We start from the raw sequence: 20,860 nt of genomic DNA on the forward strand, positions 1-20,860 counted from the left end.
AGGTGCTGCTTTGTCTGAGGAAACATTTCCATGAGCACAGCATTAGATAAATACGGCAGTCTGCAATCATATTAAACAAGGCTAATGCTCGCTGTATAGTCTTACTGAAAATGCATTTCAAGCTCAGCAAAAATCGTTGAGAGCAAAACATAACACGGACCATGTGACGTATGTATAGAAGAAGATGCATTGTTAACAACCAGCTCTCGCTTTCCGAACCTAAAAAAGACTGCATTACCAGCCAGTCAGCCAATATAAACAAATGTCACAGCATTGCAACTAAATTGATGGCAGTTCACAGAAAAATGAGCGGTCACATTCAAAGCATTGAGGTTCATTAAGTGATCTATAAAGGTAGTCAAAGCCACACAGGGTGTCTCCCATCATGGATGGTCGGCAGTGCAATGAAAAGATCTCGTTCCAAAGCGGTTACAGAGCGGCGGCATTGGTCAGCCCGCATGACCAGTGTTGCATACTTGAAACCTCGGCAGACTGGGGGAAGTGGTGTTTACACAACAGGAAAAGAAGGTGACTGCACAGAGCTGGAGGCTGTGTATAGCCGGGCAGAGCCAGAGAAAGGTCGGACGTGGTATTTGACAGTCTCATGATGATGGGCACAAAGCTGAAGGGAGTGTTCTAACTCTGACTAGGAAAAGGAGCATTGGTGTGATCTTTCTAACTGTACAAGCAACTATTGTGTGGGCCTAAATGGCATTATGTTTGGTTACAAAGAGAGCATTTTATCTATGTTAGAATTCAGGAGGAATGAAATGTTTCAAACCCCTCTCTAGCTTCTGAGTCTTTGCAAGTGACACTAATTCCACAAACATTTTACTAACCAGACTTACACAGACTACACAAACAACAAACCCACAAACGCCCTTACACAAATATATAGGCACAGTCTCAAGGGAAAGCACGGTGATCCCCATCACTCACCTTCAGGTCCCGGTGCACCACGCCCATTTGATGGCAGTGAAGCACCGCCTCCAGGATCTGCTGGATGCAATGACTGCATGCAAACACCAAGGGGGGGGGGGGGGCGCATGTTAGTCTGAGCAGTGCTACAATCCCGTGCACAGGCCAAGGGTATGGAGAGGGGAGGGAAGGTAGAGGAGGTATGATAGAGGAGGGGGGAGGGATTAAAGGGTACAACAGGGGTTGAAAGGGCTCTTCTGTTGCCAGGTGTCACACTCTCACCTTTTATTGGCTTTGGTTGAACCACAGGTAAGTACACACCCAGGATTATGCAAATGAAGCCAATAAGGATTCACCTAAATAGCTTCTATGTAGTTAGTTAGTTGTTAGCTACATAGGCTGTGTTAGCTAACCATTCTGGCTCAAATTGAGACCTACTGTAATAAACACTTCATAGATAGCACAATACAAAACTGTTGGCTGTATGTGTGTTTGCTCTTCAGCAGAAAGCCTCCCACATAAAAGGTGACCCAAGTTTAAAATTGCTGGTCTAGAGTTGATCGGAGACCTATTGTGCAGCAGTTGTCATCAATGACCTCCTTTAGCGAGATTTTTGGGGGATTGGCTGTAGCTGTGAGTTTGACTTGGTTGGCCTGGAAGGGCACTGCTGTGGGTGCTCTGCAAAAGAAGATTTCTTTGAGTAAATCTATTCTGCAACTAGCCAATGGATAAACTCTGTGGTCTTCACCGTAGTTACTTTATGCTTTGTAGATGAGTGCATCCATAGACACAATAATGAGAGAAACACATTTTACTGGACAGTTGGCTCCAGGTGGACTTTGATACCCCACCTCCCACCATGTTTTAGCCAGCAGGCCATGGGTGATGAAAAAGGGGGGTGAGAATGTGGCTGGCCATGGGAGGCACAGAAGGCGTTGATGAAGGAGGTAAGGGAAGGAGTGAGTCATTGTGCAATTAATAACATTTAAAAGATGTGTCTGGGATCAATGCCATGTCTATTGCCAGCCTTGCTGGCCTCTGGTGACAAGAGCTGTCATTCTGATGTCAGTTAGCTACTGGACACTAAAAATAAAAGTCCAAAACTCCAAAACTGTGCAGGGGACACTGAGGGGTGACTGAAGTTTGAGTGTATGCAGAGACTAGATTCATATATTATACATACATATGTACATATGTGTGTATCTATCTATGTATCTATCTTTTTATCTATACATACACAGATAAGATAGATTACATAGACAGATAGATAGATCGATAAGATAGATAAGACAGATAGATTGATGGGATGTTTGGACTGATGCGGAGCTGCATGAACACACACACCTTCACACACACATAAGCACAGGTGCAGTTGGGGATGTGGCATTGTGTGTAGACAAACACTTGACTGTGTATGTGTGCTGCCTGTGCACTGACAAAGTCCAAATTTTGGTTTTGTCTGCATGCATGTGTGTGTGTGTGTGTTTTTGAGTGGATTAAAAAAAAAAAAAATCCACCCCACAACTGTTAACAAACAGCTGTTGGTTATGAAACTAGCATCTCTGGACCAAATATTTCATCATTTCGTTTACAATATGACATAATGACAAAACATTTAGTATCTAAAACATTTTGATGACAGAGTTTGAACCATGTCTCAGGAATCAAAGAAAAGGGGCTTCTTTTTGAGGTGACTTCTTACCAAAAGGAAGCCTGATCGACTACAGTGCAAAGCAATTTTAAATATGACCACATTCAGGCAGACAACAGCACTGCTTGGAAAAATGTAGCCCTGTCATTCATTTTAATTAGGCCAAAAAGGCTACGGATTAAAAGCTGAACCTTGACAACCTTTACTACAATGCAATGCAACGGCATCCAGCAAGGTGCTGTGCCGATCAAATACATGCACGGATATAGATTATTTTGTAACACTGAACTTGTTTTAGTTCTATTGTTTAACTGATGTTCATTGCACTGAAAAATGAGATGACTGAATAATACCTTCCAAAGCAGTAAAATCCTTCCTCATAGGGGCTGACTACCGTTGACTGCTATTTTTATGTCTGATAAGCCTTCAAACTCATGGATTAATTACTCAAACTTGATGATGTCCTGGATCACAGTTCATCATCTCACTTGTTCCACAAACAACACACTTCCACCAACGCAGCCCATTGTATGTTTTTAACGCAGGCCTGTTCTCGGTCTGAGTGCAGAAGGGAAGCTTTTGGATAATGGAAAAATATACTCTCTTGCTGTTACCACACTATTGCTCTTTCCACCTACACTTTTGGAAATAGTGTTTAAGCATATTTTCTGTGGCATTAAGGGCATTCTGAGAAACACAGTTTATATAGAGTTGAAATAAAGAAAATTCACTTCATGAATAATGAAGGCAATTAAGATGCACTATAGTTTCTCCAAAAACATATGTACATATACTTAACTGTTGTTTTCTTCCTTTCATTTCATTTATTTCCCAATTCAAACACTCTTACACTGTTGTTGTGAATTGTGTTGTCAGAGAAAGAATATGGAAAACTGCTGGACTGCTGTTCTACGCAGGGCATCACCTTTGTGCTACTGACAGGTCATTAGTCTCATTTCCAGATGAGAAAATAGGATCCTGTGTATGTGTGTGTTTTTTTGTGTGTGTGTGTAAAACTTTAAAAACACACATACACACAGAGTAAAATACAAACTTTGCTTTGGCATTTAGGTGTTTGTGGTCAGAAAAGCTCCTCTGATTCTGGCCTCTGGACTTGTGTGACAAAAGTATAAATAAACAATTGAAGTTTTTGGTTATCTGGTGTTTTATGTAATTCCAGATGCTTTACACAGTACATTACATTAAACTGGTAGCCTAATAATTAAAACAGAAACTGAGTTGTGAGTTTTACACTAACAAATATACAGGACCTCGAAGGTTGACCTTACAGTAATAGGTTGCAATAAAAGAAAAGCCCGAGTGTGGCCAGTCTGTGAAATATTATAACATGAGAGAAACAAGAGAGAGGGAGAGACAGAAAGTGAGAAACAGACACAAGTCGGAGAGAGAGTGAGAGAGAGAGGAAAAGATGGAGAGGCATGGCTGTAAAGTTCAGGGCTATAAATTAAAATCCTGTGTCTTGTTTCTAAAGGTCTCCCAATGAATAAATACTAGGCAGGTCACATTTACAGGGTGAATGCTTCGAGCTGAGTGTGTGTATGCGTGTGTGAGTGTGTGTGTGTGTGTGTGTGTGTGTGTGTGTGTGTGTGTGTGTGTTCTCTTGCAGCCTTATTCGCACATAAATGTGTGCCTGTGTGTAGGTATGCATGCAGTTCAGCGTGTGTGTGTCTCCATGTCCGTCCTCCCCCACTTTGTCAGCTGTTGAGCTCTGTAACCCGCAGGGTGAGAATCCTCTGCGCGTGTGCCTGTTTGTGTCCGTGCTTGATGGAAGGAGATCATCCCAAACGTTCCCGTGTTTGTTAGCAGACAGTGGCGGCCATGCCGTGGATTATCACTCACAATAGCTGCTGTTTTAAAGATCCCTCCTGCAGTCCTCCCATTCTCCCTTTGTTTTAACTACACTGAAAGCCTGTCTTCTGTTCTGAACAGCAAAGACGTAAACCAAAGCCGGAGTCATCACTTCAGCATTTTTGATTTAGAATATACATTTGTAAAACTCAGCAGCAATTTTAGGCAGAGTCACTCATTCCTAGATTCATTATTTACTTCCTTGCAATCATGTTTATTTGCAGTGCACATCATGTATAAAGAAACCCTTTTATTTCATTGCATGAAGACAAATATTTCGTATTTCATAATAAAACACACTTTATGTACAACATATAATCTGCTGTCAGACGTTTATGGTTCTGTTGCAAACTACCAAGTTACCTCCTTTTACAGTGTTCTTCAAAGAGGGTCTGAGCAATTAGGTCTACAGATCACTGCCACAAGTACACTATGGGACTTATATATAATATACTTATTATATATACAGTATATACAGTATATATATACATACATATATTAAATAATCTGCTCTTGTGTTTCACTCTGTTCTGGATATAAGAGGTGACAATAAAACAGACATTTAACCTGTTTTGTTAACTGTACGTTTTCAATTGTGCATTTTTGTTGCACTTGAGATCTGCTTTAAAGGAAATATGCATTGGACATATGAGGAAATGCCACAAATGCATTACTTTAAGTCCACAATAGCAATGAAAAGGATCTCAACTGATGTATCCACAATAACAGCAATTTCTGTTTCCACTACAACTGCTCAGCTAACCTAATCACGATTAATGCTGCTATTATAATGATGGAAAACTTACAAATACACTGTAACAGTGATTTAAATTAGGCAAGATAGCATTATATTGTGATTTTGGTGATTAAGCTTAACTGGACTATCTACTTTTTATATTAATCGCATGCTGATCACAGTGTAGCTGATTGATTTCAAGTAGTTGCAGATCAAATCAAGCGAGGGCTGCAGAGATAATCAAAATGGTGGCTTAATTTTGCTCTCTAGTTGGTGATCATTGTATGGCAAGTGGTTGTCACTACTCATTGACTACATCCATATGACCATGCACTAGTCTGAATTTTATGAAATCACACAAAGAAGTGTGAAAGTGTGTGTCTATTACAGTATATCTCTGGCTTGAGGATATTTAGTGCTGTTTCAGCATTAACCTCTAAGTAACTGCAGTGAATCAGGGGACCGGAGATAGAAGTTAAAAATAATAGCATCCTGTGAAACTGTCCTGAGGGTTTATTTCACTAAAACACTGCTGGCTTGAGTCTGTGGCTAGTGAACCATCTGAAGTGTAATTCAGGACCGCAGGTGAAAACATCCCCAAACACCAAACCACCAGCTCAGGAGATGCGTGTAAGAATATCATAAAACATAAATGGAATAAAAATTGTTTTAAGCACTGCGGTTCTTTTGTTGGGTTTCTCTTTCAGCTCAAAAGCTCTATAAAGATGTGCTCGGTATTGAATGAGGCTGTCCTGAAAATACAGGGATCAATACAATAAAAGAAACGACTCAAAGCCAGAGAGAAGAGAGGAGGCGGAAAGAAAAGAAAAAAAAAAAATCGATGAAGATCACAATAAATATAACTGTGGCTTGTTTTAACTGGCCTGGTGGGAGAAATTGATGGTTGTATGGGCTTTTGTAAACACTGGATATTTATTACACCTGCTGAGGGTTGTGTGTGTGTGTGTGTACAAAGCTCATTCATTGATTGATCTGGTTGTCTGTCAGTGCAACAGGAGCTTTTTTGTTTTCTGTAAAATGGCTGATAAGAGAACGGGTGGGAGGGCAGACGGGGTGGGGAGGGTGAGTGAGGTAGGCCAGGCTCCTCCAGTTAAAAAGTTAAATACAATACAATGAAAGAGTAAAGAGGAAACGAAATAAAAGAGCATACCAAGACCATACAGAGACAAGTCGGACAGGCGGACATTAGACGAGCAACTGACAGGAACGCCACGAACAGACGAGACGGAGGAGGAAGGAAGGAGGAAAGGGACGGAGGAAGGGAAGCAGGCATAGGGTGTGGGGAAAGGAAGGTGAGGGATGCAGATGCTCCTCTACATATACTAACCTTCAGGTCTCTGTGCACTATGTCATGTTGGTGAATGTGATGGACACTGTCTAGAATCTGATGGATACAGTGACTGTGAAGACAAAACAGAGAGAGGAGGGACGGTGGTGGGCGGTGGAAGGAGGGATGGAGATGGATGGGGATGTACAGAAAAGGATTAAGGGTGGAGGAATGGAAGGGAGGGGGGTGAAGGGGAAAAAAGAGGGTGCCAGGTGAACAGCGTGATGAGCAGGGCCAATGCGAGAGACAAAATTAAAGATGAGAAAATGGCAGGTTAGATTAGAGGAGGCCAAGTGACAGAGATGTCAGATGAAATGAGGAGGAGGAGACGATGGATAACAGGCAGAAGACGAGAAAAAGGTGGAGGAGAGGGAGATTGATGCAGATAGAGATGTTGAAAGGGGAGCGATGGGTGGATGAATGTGGGTGGAGGAGACAAAAAACGTTTTGTTGTGCTTTTTTTAAACATGATGAGAGAGACAAGAGCAGCAGAGCAACCTGCCAGACAAAAATCACAACAACACCGACGGGGAGAGGAGAGGAGAGGAGAGGAGAGGAGAGGAGAGGAGAGGAGAGGAGAGGAGAGGAGGAAGGCAGATTGTGAAAGAGAGGATAGGGCGCTTTCGAATAGCAAAGAGAGATAATAATACAAGAAATAGAGTTCTTATGTATAGCAAAACTGAATCATAGAAGACTGGTGGGCTGATGCAAGGCTATTTTCCATCACTAAAAAAGGAAAACACATCACTGTGTTGGAAGAGGTACATGTAGCTACCTCAACCTATTGTGTGTGTGTGTGTGTGCATTTAAATGAGTGTCTATGATGCAATGAGTGTAATGTGCAGAATATGTGACTAATAGCAGGTGCAAAGGGACAGGCAGCCTGCAGGATCCACACCCACACAGTGTCTAGTGAGTGGGGGGACTGAGAGAGAGAATGAGAGAGATATATGTGCGTACTTGCTCTCTCACACACACACACACACACACACACACATCTAAAAAAATATGACCTCTTACAGACTGCATTATTTTCCTGATCTCAAACCTTAACCCATGAACTACAGAGGCAAATTTTCATTTGTCAGGAGATTTGATAAAATCCTTATCTCAAACTTCTCACCTTGCTGTAGTGATGTACTGTACTTCAGGCTATGCCACTACCACTGTGAAGCGTGTGCTTAAAAGTGCAACAGGGGACACTCGTGACCTCGTGAAATACACGTTAAATATTCTTATTCTGTTCTGTTTTTTTAAACAATGCTAAAGGCTACATCGTAATTGTTCAACTTCATTCTGTATTCTGAGGCCAGCTCTCATAGGGCAAACAATGATGCAACGAATGCTGCTTTTGATAGATAGATGGATAACTAAACAAGAAAAAAGTAAAGAAACTCTGTGGTAATACACCCTAGAGTGGGGACAAGATGGTAACAGTGCAAGAAAGTACAGTATAGATGGGTGTTCAGGACACCTTTGCTAGTTTGGTACATCATTGTGCATGGGTTACACAGTTATCAGTGCTAATCATAACTGATATCATTGTCCACTCCCCAGTTTGTGTTTTATTTTTCCAGTAAGCTAATGCTTCTGACTCACTAAGATAAGAGGCTAAAATCAACAGAGAATAACACACTTTCCTACTTCTATTTCTTGCAATGACCAGGCTGACACTCAGTTATTCACACCTCCCTGTCCAGCTGTTTGAGCTGACTCCTTGATTTAAAATGAAAGTGACGGGAAGCTTTACTTTATGCACGCATGGATGCATGTCAGTGACCTATTGTGTATACTTATACTATAGTATATTGTGTATACTTGTGTGTACTTAGAAATGAGAAGAAATCTCCACCCACTCCTTTGTATGCCTATTTGCTGCGCCTCTAATATCCTCCCTGTACAAAACCATCATGTCATTCCAAAGGACTCGTCTGCTGATGAACTCCTGATGGGGCAAAGAGAGGGAAAAAAAAGTGCCGCCTTCATCACACTTGCCAAAAAATGTGACTTGCTCAGCACTTTGAGCTACAATGTCCCACTGTTCCCTGCAGGGAAGTAAAGAGATACTGGGAGGAAAATCAGACACAGAGCCAGTCTGTATGTCAAGAGGGGGCACCTTCTCTCCCTCTCATATGCCTGTGTATGCTTTAAATACAGAAATACAATGTCATATAGCACGTCCAAGCTTGTGTGTAATGTGGAAATACTTGCAATGTAATTAAATTATGTGTGTACAAATAACATGTTAAAATATCTCACCATGGAAACTAATGCATAAACCAGGGGTGTCAAACATACGGCCCACGGGATGACTTTGCAAAGTGTAAGAATTACAGAGAAGACAAATTTCAGGTCGTTCATATATTCATATGTTTTGTAAAAAAGATAGTTCATTAAATGTGAACATTTTCTGAATGCACTTGTACTTTTTTGCACTAAAACAAAGGGAAAAATTTGGAGTTGTCGTTATTTATAGGTTATTATGTTGTGATTTTACTGGTCCGGCCCACTTGAGATCAAATTGGGCTGTATGTGGCCCCTGAACTGAAATGAGTTTGACACCCCTGGCATATAAACTATCCATGGCAGCATGTCAGGGTTTGGTGGACAAAACCAGTGCTGTGTGGATATTAAGACTAAATTCATCAGTTCGACAGAAGCATAAGAAGCTCATGGTTCTCTGTGTTTGCTGAATGTTCGTGCAGGTGATGATCTGCTAACATGACAACTTAGTAAATAAACAGTGAAGCGTTTCTGGAGCTTTGTTTTTCAGTCTGTTTTCTCCCTAGTGAGGCAAAACTCCATGAATCCTTTTTAGTTGTAATTCACTTCTTAGGTCTACTAATAATGGCCTCCATCCAATCAAATACTACTGAGGAGAAACTGATGGGTTCTGACAGGGGGCGACAAGGTGTGATGCAGCACAGTTTGGGGTCTGTGTGAGTGCCTGAGTATGTGTGTGTGAGACTAATTATCAGAGCTAATTAAAGTCCCACTTCTTGCTGGTCTCCAAGGGAGTGAGGGAGGAGTTGGGGGAGGGGGTGGCCTGGATGACTGACATTCAGAGGGGAGGCAAAAGGAATGTGAGTGTGCGTGTGTGCATGTGTGTGTGTGTGTGTGTATGACAGGGTTGTGTACAGCAAGGGTTACAGGATGGGTGGGAAAGACAGTAATCACCGGAGGGTTTAGACTGAATGGACAGCTATTAGTATTATATCATATGGTAGGTATTTGGCAGCTTATACACACTCACACACGGGAGTAAAATACTGTGACTCAAAAAAGCACTTTCAGAAACATTTACTAAACCGCTGAAGTACTCCATCAAGCATGAAACGTCTTGTGCATCACTTCAGTTTTTGTTAGCTGGCAAAAACGACTGGACCAGAGCCAGAGCAGAAGCTCCCGACATCAGCCATAAGGAGAAATTTGCTGGCAGTCGTTGGAGGCTGCTAAATATGCAGTTTTGTTAAAACAACTGTCCTCTTTAGCGCAAAGGAGTTGAACAGGCAAAAATCCCAGATAATTAGCTAATTTAAATCCTTCACCTTAAGCACAATTTTTAGAAAATTGAGATCGCTGCGTACGAGCAGAAGCAAGGCAGCCAGTTTTTAGTTTTTTTTCCATTGCCTCTTATGAATTAAGGGACTAACTCAGACTCAGCTTAAAGTTCATCTGCCAGTGAAAAAGGCCTAAAAGATCTGTTGCTGCTTTGAAGGTGCACAGAAGCAGAAAGGTACATTACTAAGACTGATTTCAGGGCTTTAATATTAAAGACTGCCTGGTTCAACAGCAAATATGTAATGTTTCCACTGAAAATAAAACAGATAATTATGTTTACGTCAGAATCTCAGACACTGGCCTCAATTTCGCTGGATGATAGTGTATAAGCAGTGTATGGAAATGCTACATTTATTACCTAAAGAGCCTTATCATTGGTGTGTATGCAGCACAGAAGAGCTACAATTGATGTTTTCTCATTACTTGTCTGGTAATTACTTGAGTATCAACTACAATGCAATCACACACGGACGCACAAACACTATTTGTAATGTATGTGTAAATGAGTCTACTTCTGCTGTGCTGTATGATGAGGAGCTGTCAGTTTGTTATTTCTTGTACAGTTTGAGTCATCAGTCAGAACAGAAATTTAATGACTGAAAGTCAGACTTCTATATAAACGTCTCACTGTCTTCCTCAGATATGAGTCACTATCAGATTTTCTGCTTGTAACTATATATTTTGACATTTAATGTAGATTATATTTAAAAACCAGCATACTCATAATACTATTAAATGAGATGCATTCAACTTTGTTTGTGAAGGGATTTCACACATATTGTGCTGTCATATTTGTACTGATTAGCATTGGTTTTTTTACCTAATGAGACAATAATTTGAGTATATCTAGCATTTGTTTTTAAAACAGTTCAGTGAGAATTTAGCAGAGATTAAATGCACTTGAAATAGCAAAAAGACAATTATGCTTGCCAGTAGCTGCAAATGAACTTTAAAGGTCATGCGAGCGGACATTTCAAGTTTTATTTTAGTTTATACCCTCATGCACACATTATTAGTTTTATATTTTCTAGAAGTCAGGATGTCTATGTTTGCATTAAAGAGAAGTAATTACAGACTACTGTAGGGTGTGACCTTTTCACTGTGAGTGACATGTGGACCTCTTTGCCACCCGTTGTTGCTGCTGCGAGGCATGACAGCAGCAGCAGCTGTCATCAAATCACACCAACATTTAGCTGAGCGCTTTGTTAAAACTGCATCAAAAAACAATTCTAGACCCATCACAGAGCAATAATGAAACCATTATGTATATTAAATCCATCCCATGAGCTAATCAGTCACCTAGTGTGATAAAAACACTATGACTTTAAGAAATAGGCCATATCAGGCTTCAATTAATTGGTGATGGGGCTCACTGCACTGATTAAAAGCTGTCCTGTGAGCCAAAGCATGCTACTCCTGCCCCCAATAGAACAGTCTTTAGACTGCTTGTTGTAAACAATTAAAATAGTTTCATTGAAATTTCAGCTAGGGTTAAATGGTGGCTCAGTGGTTAGCACTGGGGTGGAACCTGACGCAGCGATGCAACTCTGAATAGACGATTTTCTCATGACCACAGTAAGTCATCTGGACAAAATCAGAAAATCTAATTTTATCTTTCATCAAATGTTACAAAGGATATTTAAGACCTGAAGCGTTTTGAGTAAATGTAAGAAAAACTAAATTGTTTGTCAAATATTAAATTAATCGCTATTTTAATGATTAATTGGTTTGAGTTTCTTGATTTCTTGATCTTACACTAGCTTCTTAAATGGGAATATTTTCTAGTTTCTTTACTCCTTTATGACAATAAACTGAATATCTTCAGGTTGAGGACACCATGTTGGGTTTTGGGAAACACTGATGGACATTTTTCACTATTTTCAGACATTTTATAGACCAAACAACTGATTCATTATTCGATAATGAAAATAGTTGCAGGCTTTGTTACGAAGTCAGTCAGCTTGATAACACTTTGCTCAAATTACCTGAGTTCTTTGTTCTCAAATTAATCAAAAGGTTTTGGAGAAAAGACCAGAACCAAAGACAGCAATTCATTCAGCCATTATGACATGTATTTCTACAATATCACACCATTCAGTTTCACTTTAATGCTGCTGAATGGACCGACACCCACATCACAACTGTCTTTTTCAACTATCTCTCTCACTCTTCTCTCAGCCTAAGAGGAAAAAACGAAGAAGGGAAAAGAAATACAGAAAACAAGACTGTCCACGCACACATAAACACTACAGGTGTGTAGGGCCATTTGTTCAGTTCTGCTTACATACTTTTAATCTCTCACACTGTTTGAGTAAAAAAAAAAAAAGGCGGAAAAATGAAGGTACAGTGTAGGGATGTACGCTGGACCACCTGCACCAGTTGAGTTAATTATATCATTTAAAGGACACTGAATGAAGGTTTGATCAAATAAGAGTTTGTCACATAAAAGGTCACTCATGTGTGTAATGATGTCAGCAGGCAATGCAGTTTTTATCAGAACTAGTCTGGAAATTATAATGTCCTGGTGATCAGAGTTTCCTGTGTCACCGTCTAATTACTGTTTTAGAGACGCTTTTACCGCCATGTTACACTTTGGGGGAAAACCACTAATATGTGATTTCTATTCAAAAGATGTGTCAATGGTAACTCGTTTTGTACTTGTGCTGAGTGCTTCTTGCTGTGGCATGTTTTGCACTTTGTAGACATCACTTCTCTGTCGGTAGCTCAATCTTCACAACACGATATTAGATGTAAGATGATGATAATCACAACTAACTGTGCTGCACTTTGAAATCAAACTAGACTCTAACTCGCAGACTCGCATTCAAAGTCAGCTTTTCTTCAATTTGACACTGGTTAGACTCAGCAACAATGTCCATCACACTTCTGAAAAGCAGAGTTTTTTAAGAAAAATCTGGTTTGGCCTTGAAAATCCATATTGGTCAAACTTTGAATTGGACATAAAAGTCGCTCCTCTGTCCATGCGGAAGTGAAATATTGTGCTGTGGCACTGATGTAAAGGAAAAAGCGAAGGAGTAGGAACAGTAGGAAAGAAGAAAAGGAAAGCAGTCATAGTATGGCATTGAAAACGGGAGGTATAGCTGGAAAAATAACAGAGATAGAGAAACAGCTAGCAGGAGAGAAGAGAAAAAAAACAATAACAAAAGAGGATAGTGAAAAAGAACAGAAGTCAAGAGAACAATGGGTTAAGAGTAAGAAAACATACAGAGAAGGGATGTGAGAGGCAGAAAACAGGAAAGAGAGAACAGAGTAGAAAGTAGAGGTAAAGAGGAAAGTGAGAAGAAGAGGAGCAAGGAGTAGAAAAGAGAGGAAAGCAGAGGCACAGAAAAAAGGAAAAGTACGTGAAACTAACAAACAGCAGACAACAGGAGACACAGACCATTTAAGGAGAAGCCCTTTCACACATACAGGAGTGAGGGCTCCTACCTGGCGTCGGCCTCGCTGTAATACTCTCTGGCTACGATGTCCTCAAACAGTTCACCTCCGGTCACCCTGCACACACACACACACACACACACACACACACACACACACACACACACACACACACACACACACACACACAAACACACACATTTATTAAAATCTGGATGGATTGGAAAGAGGTGGGGGGGAGGTGGGGGGGGGGATCCTACAGCATCCCGCTTCCCCCAATCCGCCCCCTTCCCACACTGTTACCATGGAAACTAGAGGGAACTGCCAAGAGATGGATGTGGAGGGCGTGGGTGGTGGAGGTGGTGGTCGGGGGGTGGGGTAATATAGAAGAGAGAGTTATGCAATCGTATGTGTAAGCAAGGGTGGGGAAGGAGAGGAGGATGACTTACAAGTCAAACAGGAGGTAGTGGAAACCCTCCTCTGATATACTGTCATGGAGACGAACTGGAACAGAAAGATAAACAGATGGAGAGATAAATATCTGTTTCTCTTGATATATTACGTTACATTATTTATTTAGCCGACGCTTTTATCCAAAGTGAGTTACAATAAGGGCATTCAACCATGTGGATACGACTCAAACATCAAGCAAGAATCATGCAAGTGCATCAAATCTATCAAATAAGTTGAACGGCTTCAAGTGCTACACTTAGAAACAAGAGATAGAGAAAGTAGATCAATGATTATTTTCATCAATTCCTTGTCTGGGTATAGTGGAGCCTATTTGTTATCTATTTGTTTTTTGAAAATGCACCCTGAATAACAGTGTGGCACTGCTGCATTTTAAATAGGGAGAAAAGGAAAAAATAGAGATTAAGAGGGGTAGAAACCACAGGGAGTCATAATAATTGAGTCTTAAATTAAAGATATTCAATGTATATATTATTATGTATATATTAATATTAAACATATTTAATATTGTAAGAGGTTCTGGCAATAAAATGTATTCAACCCAAATAAACGAACGTTAGGGTTGTCATTATGTAAACTTTTTTCTGCTAATCAGTAATAGATGGGATGTCTCCAGTTGTAATAAAGAAAATTTAAATTTAAACTTTTAGTCAGTATTAACAAACTGATTTCGTTTTACAATGAATAGTAGAAACGTAATTTTTTTGTGATAAGAAGTAATAGATAAATTAAATAGAAAAATTAAAAACAATTGCCAATATGTCCTCACTTTGAAGTAAGTGGAAATAAATGTGTTCAATTTCAATAAAAGTGCAGTTATTTAATCAGGCAGATGTTGGCGGTAGGAAAATGGAAAGCAAAACTAAAAAGCAAAAATAGAAAGACACGTCCTCACCGATATTGGGGTGTTTCAACAGGCGACAAATTCGAGCCTCTCGCTCCAGCTTCTGGTGATCTGAAGGGTGACGGATATAGAAAGACAAGAAAAGGGAGGAGAGGGTGAGATAATGAGGAGTTATTCTTAAAATCTGACTGCAAATACACTTTCTCATCATGACCTGATATCGTAGCAGCCCGCTTGGGAGCATCAGGTTAAATGTGAAAATGTGGAAGCCGAGTTGAGTCAGCTGTGTCTGGGATATGAGACGCACACTGACACACCAACTACAGTCATAAATCTGAAAAAGCTGAGATGCAGTAATGAATTATTCTTTCTCCAGGTTTTGACAGGACCATCGGTGCAGTAGAGTATTTTCCTGGATGAATCGATTGATTAACAACAAACACATTAAAAGGTAAGGCGTATTAATATGGAAGCAGAAATAAATGAGGTGCAGTGCAAGTGTTTACCAGTATGACTGATTGCTCTTTCTATAGTCATGCCATTATTGTCCCATTTCAACATACAGCCAAGGAAATAACATTTTCCCAAACAACTCAAAACTTTAGAAACTGAGAAAAATAGCCACTCAAACCTTAAAGGTTAGATTCACAATAGAAATTTGAACCTTTTCTTTACAAAGTCCAAAACTGTTGTTACTTAAAAGGCCCAAGTCATATTTCCATTCAGTGTCAAAACTGATGTGATGTGCTGAGTTCAAACAAGCTATTAAATGCTTTTCTTTCCACATAAAAAAATGGAAAATTTTCTGAACAGAGAAACCTACACTGTTTACATCCATCTTTACTAGCAGTCTTCTTCTGCTGATCCCCTGTAGATCAGTACAATAGTGTAAAACCCACTGAAACAGAAACCAGGAAAAGCATATCTCAACATATTTTGCTTTCAAAGCAAATTTAAATTTACCCTATTTCTATCACACTGTGCCAAAAAAACATCTGACCTGCTAAAAAAAATACCTTGTAATGGGACTAAGATTCAAACGTCACTACATTTTCTTCCTGGAAACTATTCGCACCTTCATTAACCAGAGGGCTAAAAAGATTACAGCATATTATTTAACATCCAACCAAAGAAAAAAAACTGATATCCTTTTGCTGATACTGTTTGTTACATTCTGCTCCATTATGCTGTTTTAACAGGAAACGTATCACGTTATGAAAGCAACACAATTATAATATCATCTGTGTGAGTCAGAATGCAGCCCTTCTTACTTCTGTAGACCGTGTATGTAGATTATGTATTTATGTGTGTGTGTGTGTGTATGTGCTTTTATTTAACTGGTTAATGATGCTAGCCAATAGCCAACCTGGATTCCATGGTTATCAAGCAAGCAGAAGTCTTAACCCACATACAAACACACACACACACACACACACACACAGACACACACACACACTAGGGGGCGGACCACCCTGGATGTGCAGGCATGCAGAGCACAGTAGAGAGCATAACACGGAAACGCACGTGTTCGCCCACACCCATGTATAAGTTGCATGGGCTCAAAAACACACAGATGCACACATACTGTACACACATAGAGCGACAAAACACAAGCACACACACTCCCGCTGGCATTGAGGAGTGACAGTGAAGTGTAAGCCCAGTGATTATAGTCTTAGAAGACGAGAGGAGCGAGGCGGAGAGAGGAGTGGAGGAGTGCTGAAGAGGGGACAGAGGAGGAGGAAGGAGGGAGGAAAAAAAAAAAAAAGCAAGGCCGATTAATACACACAAAACCTGGCTGCTGTATTTCTGCTGAAAGAATAAGATGCTGCTTTTTGCTGCTGTTGTTTCACCGACCATCACCGCCTGCCACGTGTTTTAGTTTTCTCTTACTCTATTGATTTACTCTTTAACTATTCATTTTGATTTTAGAGAAGGCTTTGGACACAGAGGGTGTGTTTTTTTCCATTTGTTCATTTGTTGCTGTGTTAAAAAACGCATTTCAGACACTGCTGATGGGCTAAAATTTAAAATCTTGGCTTCTCTCTTTGCAGTTTATTAGTGAGTACAGAAACACGCTGAATAAGATATTTGTTAATAATTTGGGAAGAGCCATCATGAATTATCACAAAGCACTGCCAGGCTTCCACTCCAGCTAAACTCGCTCTGACTGGCTTAATCCTGCGTTTTAAAAGTTACCAACTGTCCACTTGTGCTGAACACTCCCAGACATGTTATCCATCATACTACAATGTCAAATGGTGGAAAACATGTCATAAGCACAAGCATCGCATTTCATTCCTGTCTGTGGCATCTGCTGACATTACTCTGCAAGTACAGAATTGGCTCTGAGTAAGCGCACTGGTTCATCTTAGCTTAGTCTACCAGATGGCCAGACTGAGCCTTTGTTATCTACACGTCACAGAAGGACTGCATGACTGAAGCCTGAAGTGGAAAATATAATGCTGGATGTAATGGTAAAAACTATTAAGTGATTCCATCAATTTAAGGAAGACATTCACTTTTTTTAACCAACATGTGGAGTCTTAAGATGTTATGTAAATCATATACAGACATATTCTTTTATTGTCACGCATTGAAACTACACAAAAATAATAAATAATAATGACATACGTGATTAACTGTGTTTCTTTATAGCCTTGCCTCAACTTAACAACAGCGTATGGCTCATAGAGAACTTCTCCTGGGATTTACAGCTGGAGATTGACTTAAGATGAGAAATACAACCTCCTCCGTAACGAGGAAGGTCGCTATTCAGGTCCTTTATCCCAGCTTTATCAGGCTGGACGGATCAATGGGAGATAAACCTACAGCCAACATCGTAAAGGACAAATGATCTGCCCATATTATATCACTCATGCAAGGCTTTGTAATGGCTGCTCTTCCTACAAAGAAGGTACAACTGCCCATACAGCCTATTATTGTGTGTGTGAGCCTGGGGGTGAGGGCCGTGCTGGGGTTTAGGCAGCGATAGCAGAGGGTGAATTGTCAGGATGATCTAAGGTATCATCGTCTTTTCTGATGTTGCAACAACTGTGGTTCTGAATACTGATGGTCAGCTAATCAGCCAGTCAGTGTTCGCTTTGGATTTTGTTCATGCTGAGAATAAAAATGGGTTAGTGGTTGAATGGATGGATGGCTTGTAGATAACAAAGGGTGGATAGTGGCTGGGTGGAGAGATGGATGGTTGGGTGGACTAATAGATGGCAGCAGGTCGGCTTGTGTCATTGTGTTGGCTGGTTATGACGTTCAGAGCGGAGTATAACTAAACCAGCAGTGGTGATCGGTGCAGGTGAGGCGACTAAAACCTACAGTGAGCACACTTTGTTTTCAGATCTTTAAACGTATCTGGTGCTAACCTTTAATTTGACAAAATCTAGAAACCATCTGATTGACTACAATCTGACTACAACTAACGGTTATTTTCATTTTCACTGGAAGAAGAGAAAGTGGAGAAAGGAGGACAGGCAGGAGCGCTGAGTGTTCACTGAGTGAGATAACCTAGGAACGGCATTTTGCTGAAGGTGCAGAGAGGAGACGAGGAGAGGAATAAATTTGGGTTATCATCGCTTAAGTCTTAGGACTTAAGTCTCAAGAGGGGAGAAGATGTAAAAAGACTGCCACAAAGACACCCAGATATAACCACTGTACTGAACACTTCTCTTGCAACATTAGCATGGCTTTTGCCATCTGGGAAAGGTTGAGTATGAACTGCATCGTGGTCACACAGGTGAGATCATGAGTAGATATGTAACATTACAATTCTTGTGCATTTTACAGTAATATGGCAGGACAGAGGCACATAGTGACCGAATACAGCCTCTACATTTAAGGGGAAGCATGCCCTCGGAGGGGGATTATGTCACAATATCAGAAAAATATAATAGTATTCAGTTGACAAATACACAACAGAATAAGCACCAAAAAAGGCCTGTTGAAAGCATCCTTGTGTATCATCCTTTGATTTAACCTAAAATATGCGGCAAACGTAGGTCATTAAATCTTCATGTCATAAAAGACAAATACTGCTTCAAATCTTTACAGAAAAGCAGGCAGTGTATTGTTAGTAAAAAAAAAAAATATGGATTGCTACGTGTGTGTGTGTAATTACAGCTAAAGTGATCTGACTTCATAATAAGGCTTAATACTGCGGTTTAATACGCACTCGAGTGAGGTGACTACATCTGTCCTGGTTATTTGACATTGACACAAAGCTGGCTGGCCAAACCAGGACAGATCATCTGCTACTGCATTGCAGGTAAATCTCCACACACACACATACACGGACACACACACACCTGTATCTACACACACAAGCTCTATCATGATAAATTACAAGGCCATACAGCAACCTCTGGCAACCCCTGTCCGGAGATCACTGCCAATAAACAAGCTCTGTGATTGGCTGGAGGTCTTGCCCAATAGACCTGTCCTACATTTCCTGTTGACATGTGTTGGATTTGCATTAACCGCTTCACTGTTGGGAGATGTTACACACAGAGGAGAGGCCTGGCTGTGTGTGTTGGTATATGACATCATTTGCAGTTTCTTACCATATTGTGTCTCCTCGCTTACACACACACACACACACACACACACACACACACACACACACACACACACGCACACACTAAGCCAACTAAGCCACAACTATGATTATTCATAACTACTTTTAATATCATAAACGAGTGGTATTCATGACTTTTAAGTCAATTTCACTGTGCAATTGACCGAGTGCATCACAGTCTCAGCTCCGGTGCTATGGCTCTCCGAATATCTGTGTGTGTGTGTGAGAGTGTGAGTGTGAGTGTGAGAGTGTGTGAGTGTGTGAGTGTGTGTGTGTGTGTGTGTGTGAGAGAGAGAGAGAGTCAGATGAGAGTCCCGTGCTAAAGGCATGTAGGCGTACAGGCGCATGGCCCTCAGCTGCCAAGTGCCTGGGGTGCCTTCTCTCGCATGACCCCTCCCTCCCCTCGGCTACCATCTCCATCTGCCAGTCCTAAACAAACGCTCCTCTTTAAGTTGCTGCAGCCAGGGCTCTGAGCTCGCTGACCTTACCTGCTGCCCGAGAAATATTACAACAACAAAATGACCTAAACCAAATGCCTCTTCTAAAGTGGAGCAGCAAGTCTGCCATAAGACCAGGCTGAAGCAGCCCATGTCACATAGGTCATGGAGCTATTAATAGGACCTGGAGTAGAAGTAGTATGCAGAAGCTCTGCCGACTCTAACGTTGCTTTGCCATTTCATAGAATATGGCTCATCCATTAGTAAGGAGCGCAGTACAAGCCTTGCGCACCACCCAGTCAGGTCAGATCAGTCCTCCTATCAAAAGTAGAGGCAGGGAGATTATGCTGTGCCTCTGAAATATGGTGGGAAGCTGCAAGCAGCTGCACTCCCTGATAGAGCAGCTGGAGTGAAATGTATAGGTCCAATGACAGCACAACCTATAGGTGAATCATGTATTCTGCATGCGTCTGTGTGTGAGTGTGTGTGTGTGTGTGAGTGTTTCTTTAGGCGTCATCAAGCCAATCGCTGGGATTAACTGTTAGCCCCGTGCTAATAGCATCAGGATAATCTAGGATGGGTTTAATCTCATTAAAAGCTGCTCCCTGCACTGACATGTGGAGTGACACAGCTGCTGCAAAGGATGATGGGACACAGCATTCAAATAATGTAGATTTTACAAATGGTTCTTTGTCCTTTTTATTGTTATTTTTCTATGTTTTGATATAAAGTAAACCTCTGATATCGCTGTCCTGTGTCCTGTCCTTGGTGTGCAGTATGTATGTGCAGACATTACACACTATATTCCTACATGAAAACAGTACATGACAGTAACATAAAAACAAAAGCCAAGAATAATTCAAACATGCAATACCTGATTTTTTTGACAAGTTGGAGCCAGCAGGAAACATACCACTCCATTTAAGTTGATATTGCGAACTTGTTTTGCAACATTAGCATTCTTTTTTAGTCGTGTTTGTGTCCACCTGATGAATGCAAGTCCATCTCCTGAGGGAAATATCTATCCCTTTAGCTGCTAAA

The 20,860-nt window shown here is 40.7% G+C and overlaps 1 protein-coding gene across 1 annotated transcript in view; it reads right to left on the minus strand.

Annotated features, from left to right (window-relative positions):
• LOC139203784 (calcium/calmodulin-dependent protein kinase type II subunit beta-like) overlaps window positions 1-20,860 on the minus strand; it is a 65,790-nt gene that overhangs the window by 36,126 nt on the left and 8,804 nt on the right. Inside the window, exons 3-6 of the mRNA XM_070833662.1 lie at window positions 14,846-14,905; window positions 13,929-13,983; window positions 13,531-13,596; window positions 6,523-6,595 (exon numbers count right to left, since the gene is read on the minus strand). Coding sequence (XP_070689763.1) covers window positions 6,523-6,595; window positions 13,531-13,596; window positions 13,929-13,983; window positions 14,846-14,905 — 254 coding nt within the window. The remainder of the gene's footprint in view (window positions 1-6,522; window positions 6,596-13,530; window positions 13,597-13,928; window positions 13,984-14,845; window positions 14,906-20,860) is intronic.

Source organism: Pempheris klunzingeri, chromosome 7 (genome assembly GCF_042242105.1).
Source record: "Pempheris klunzingeri isolate RE-2024b chromosome 7, fPemKlu1.hap1, whole genome shotgun sequence".
In the NCBI taxonomy this organism is placed as follows: Eukaryota; Metazoa; Chordata; class Actinopteri; order Acropomatiformes; family Pempheridae; genus Pempheris; species Pempheris klunzingeri.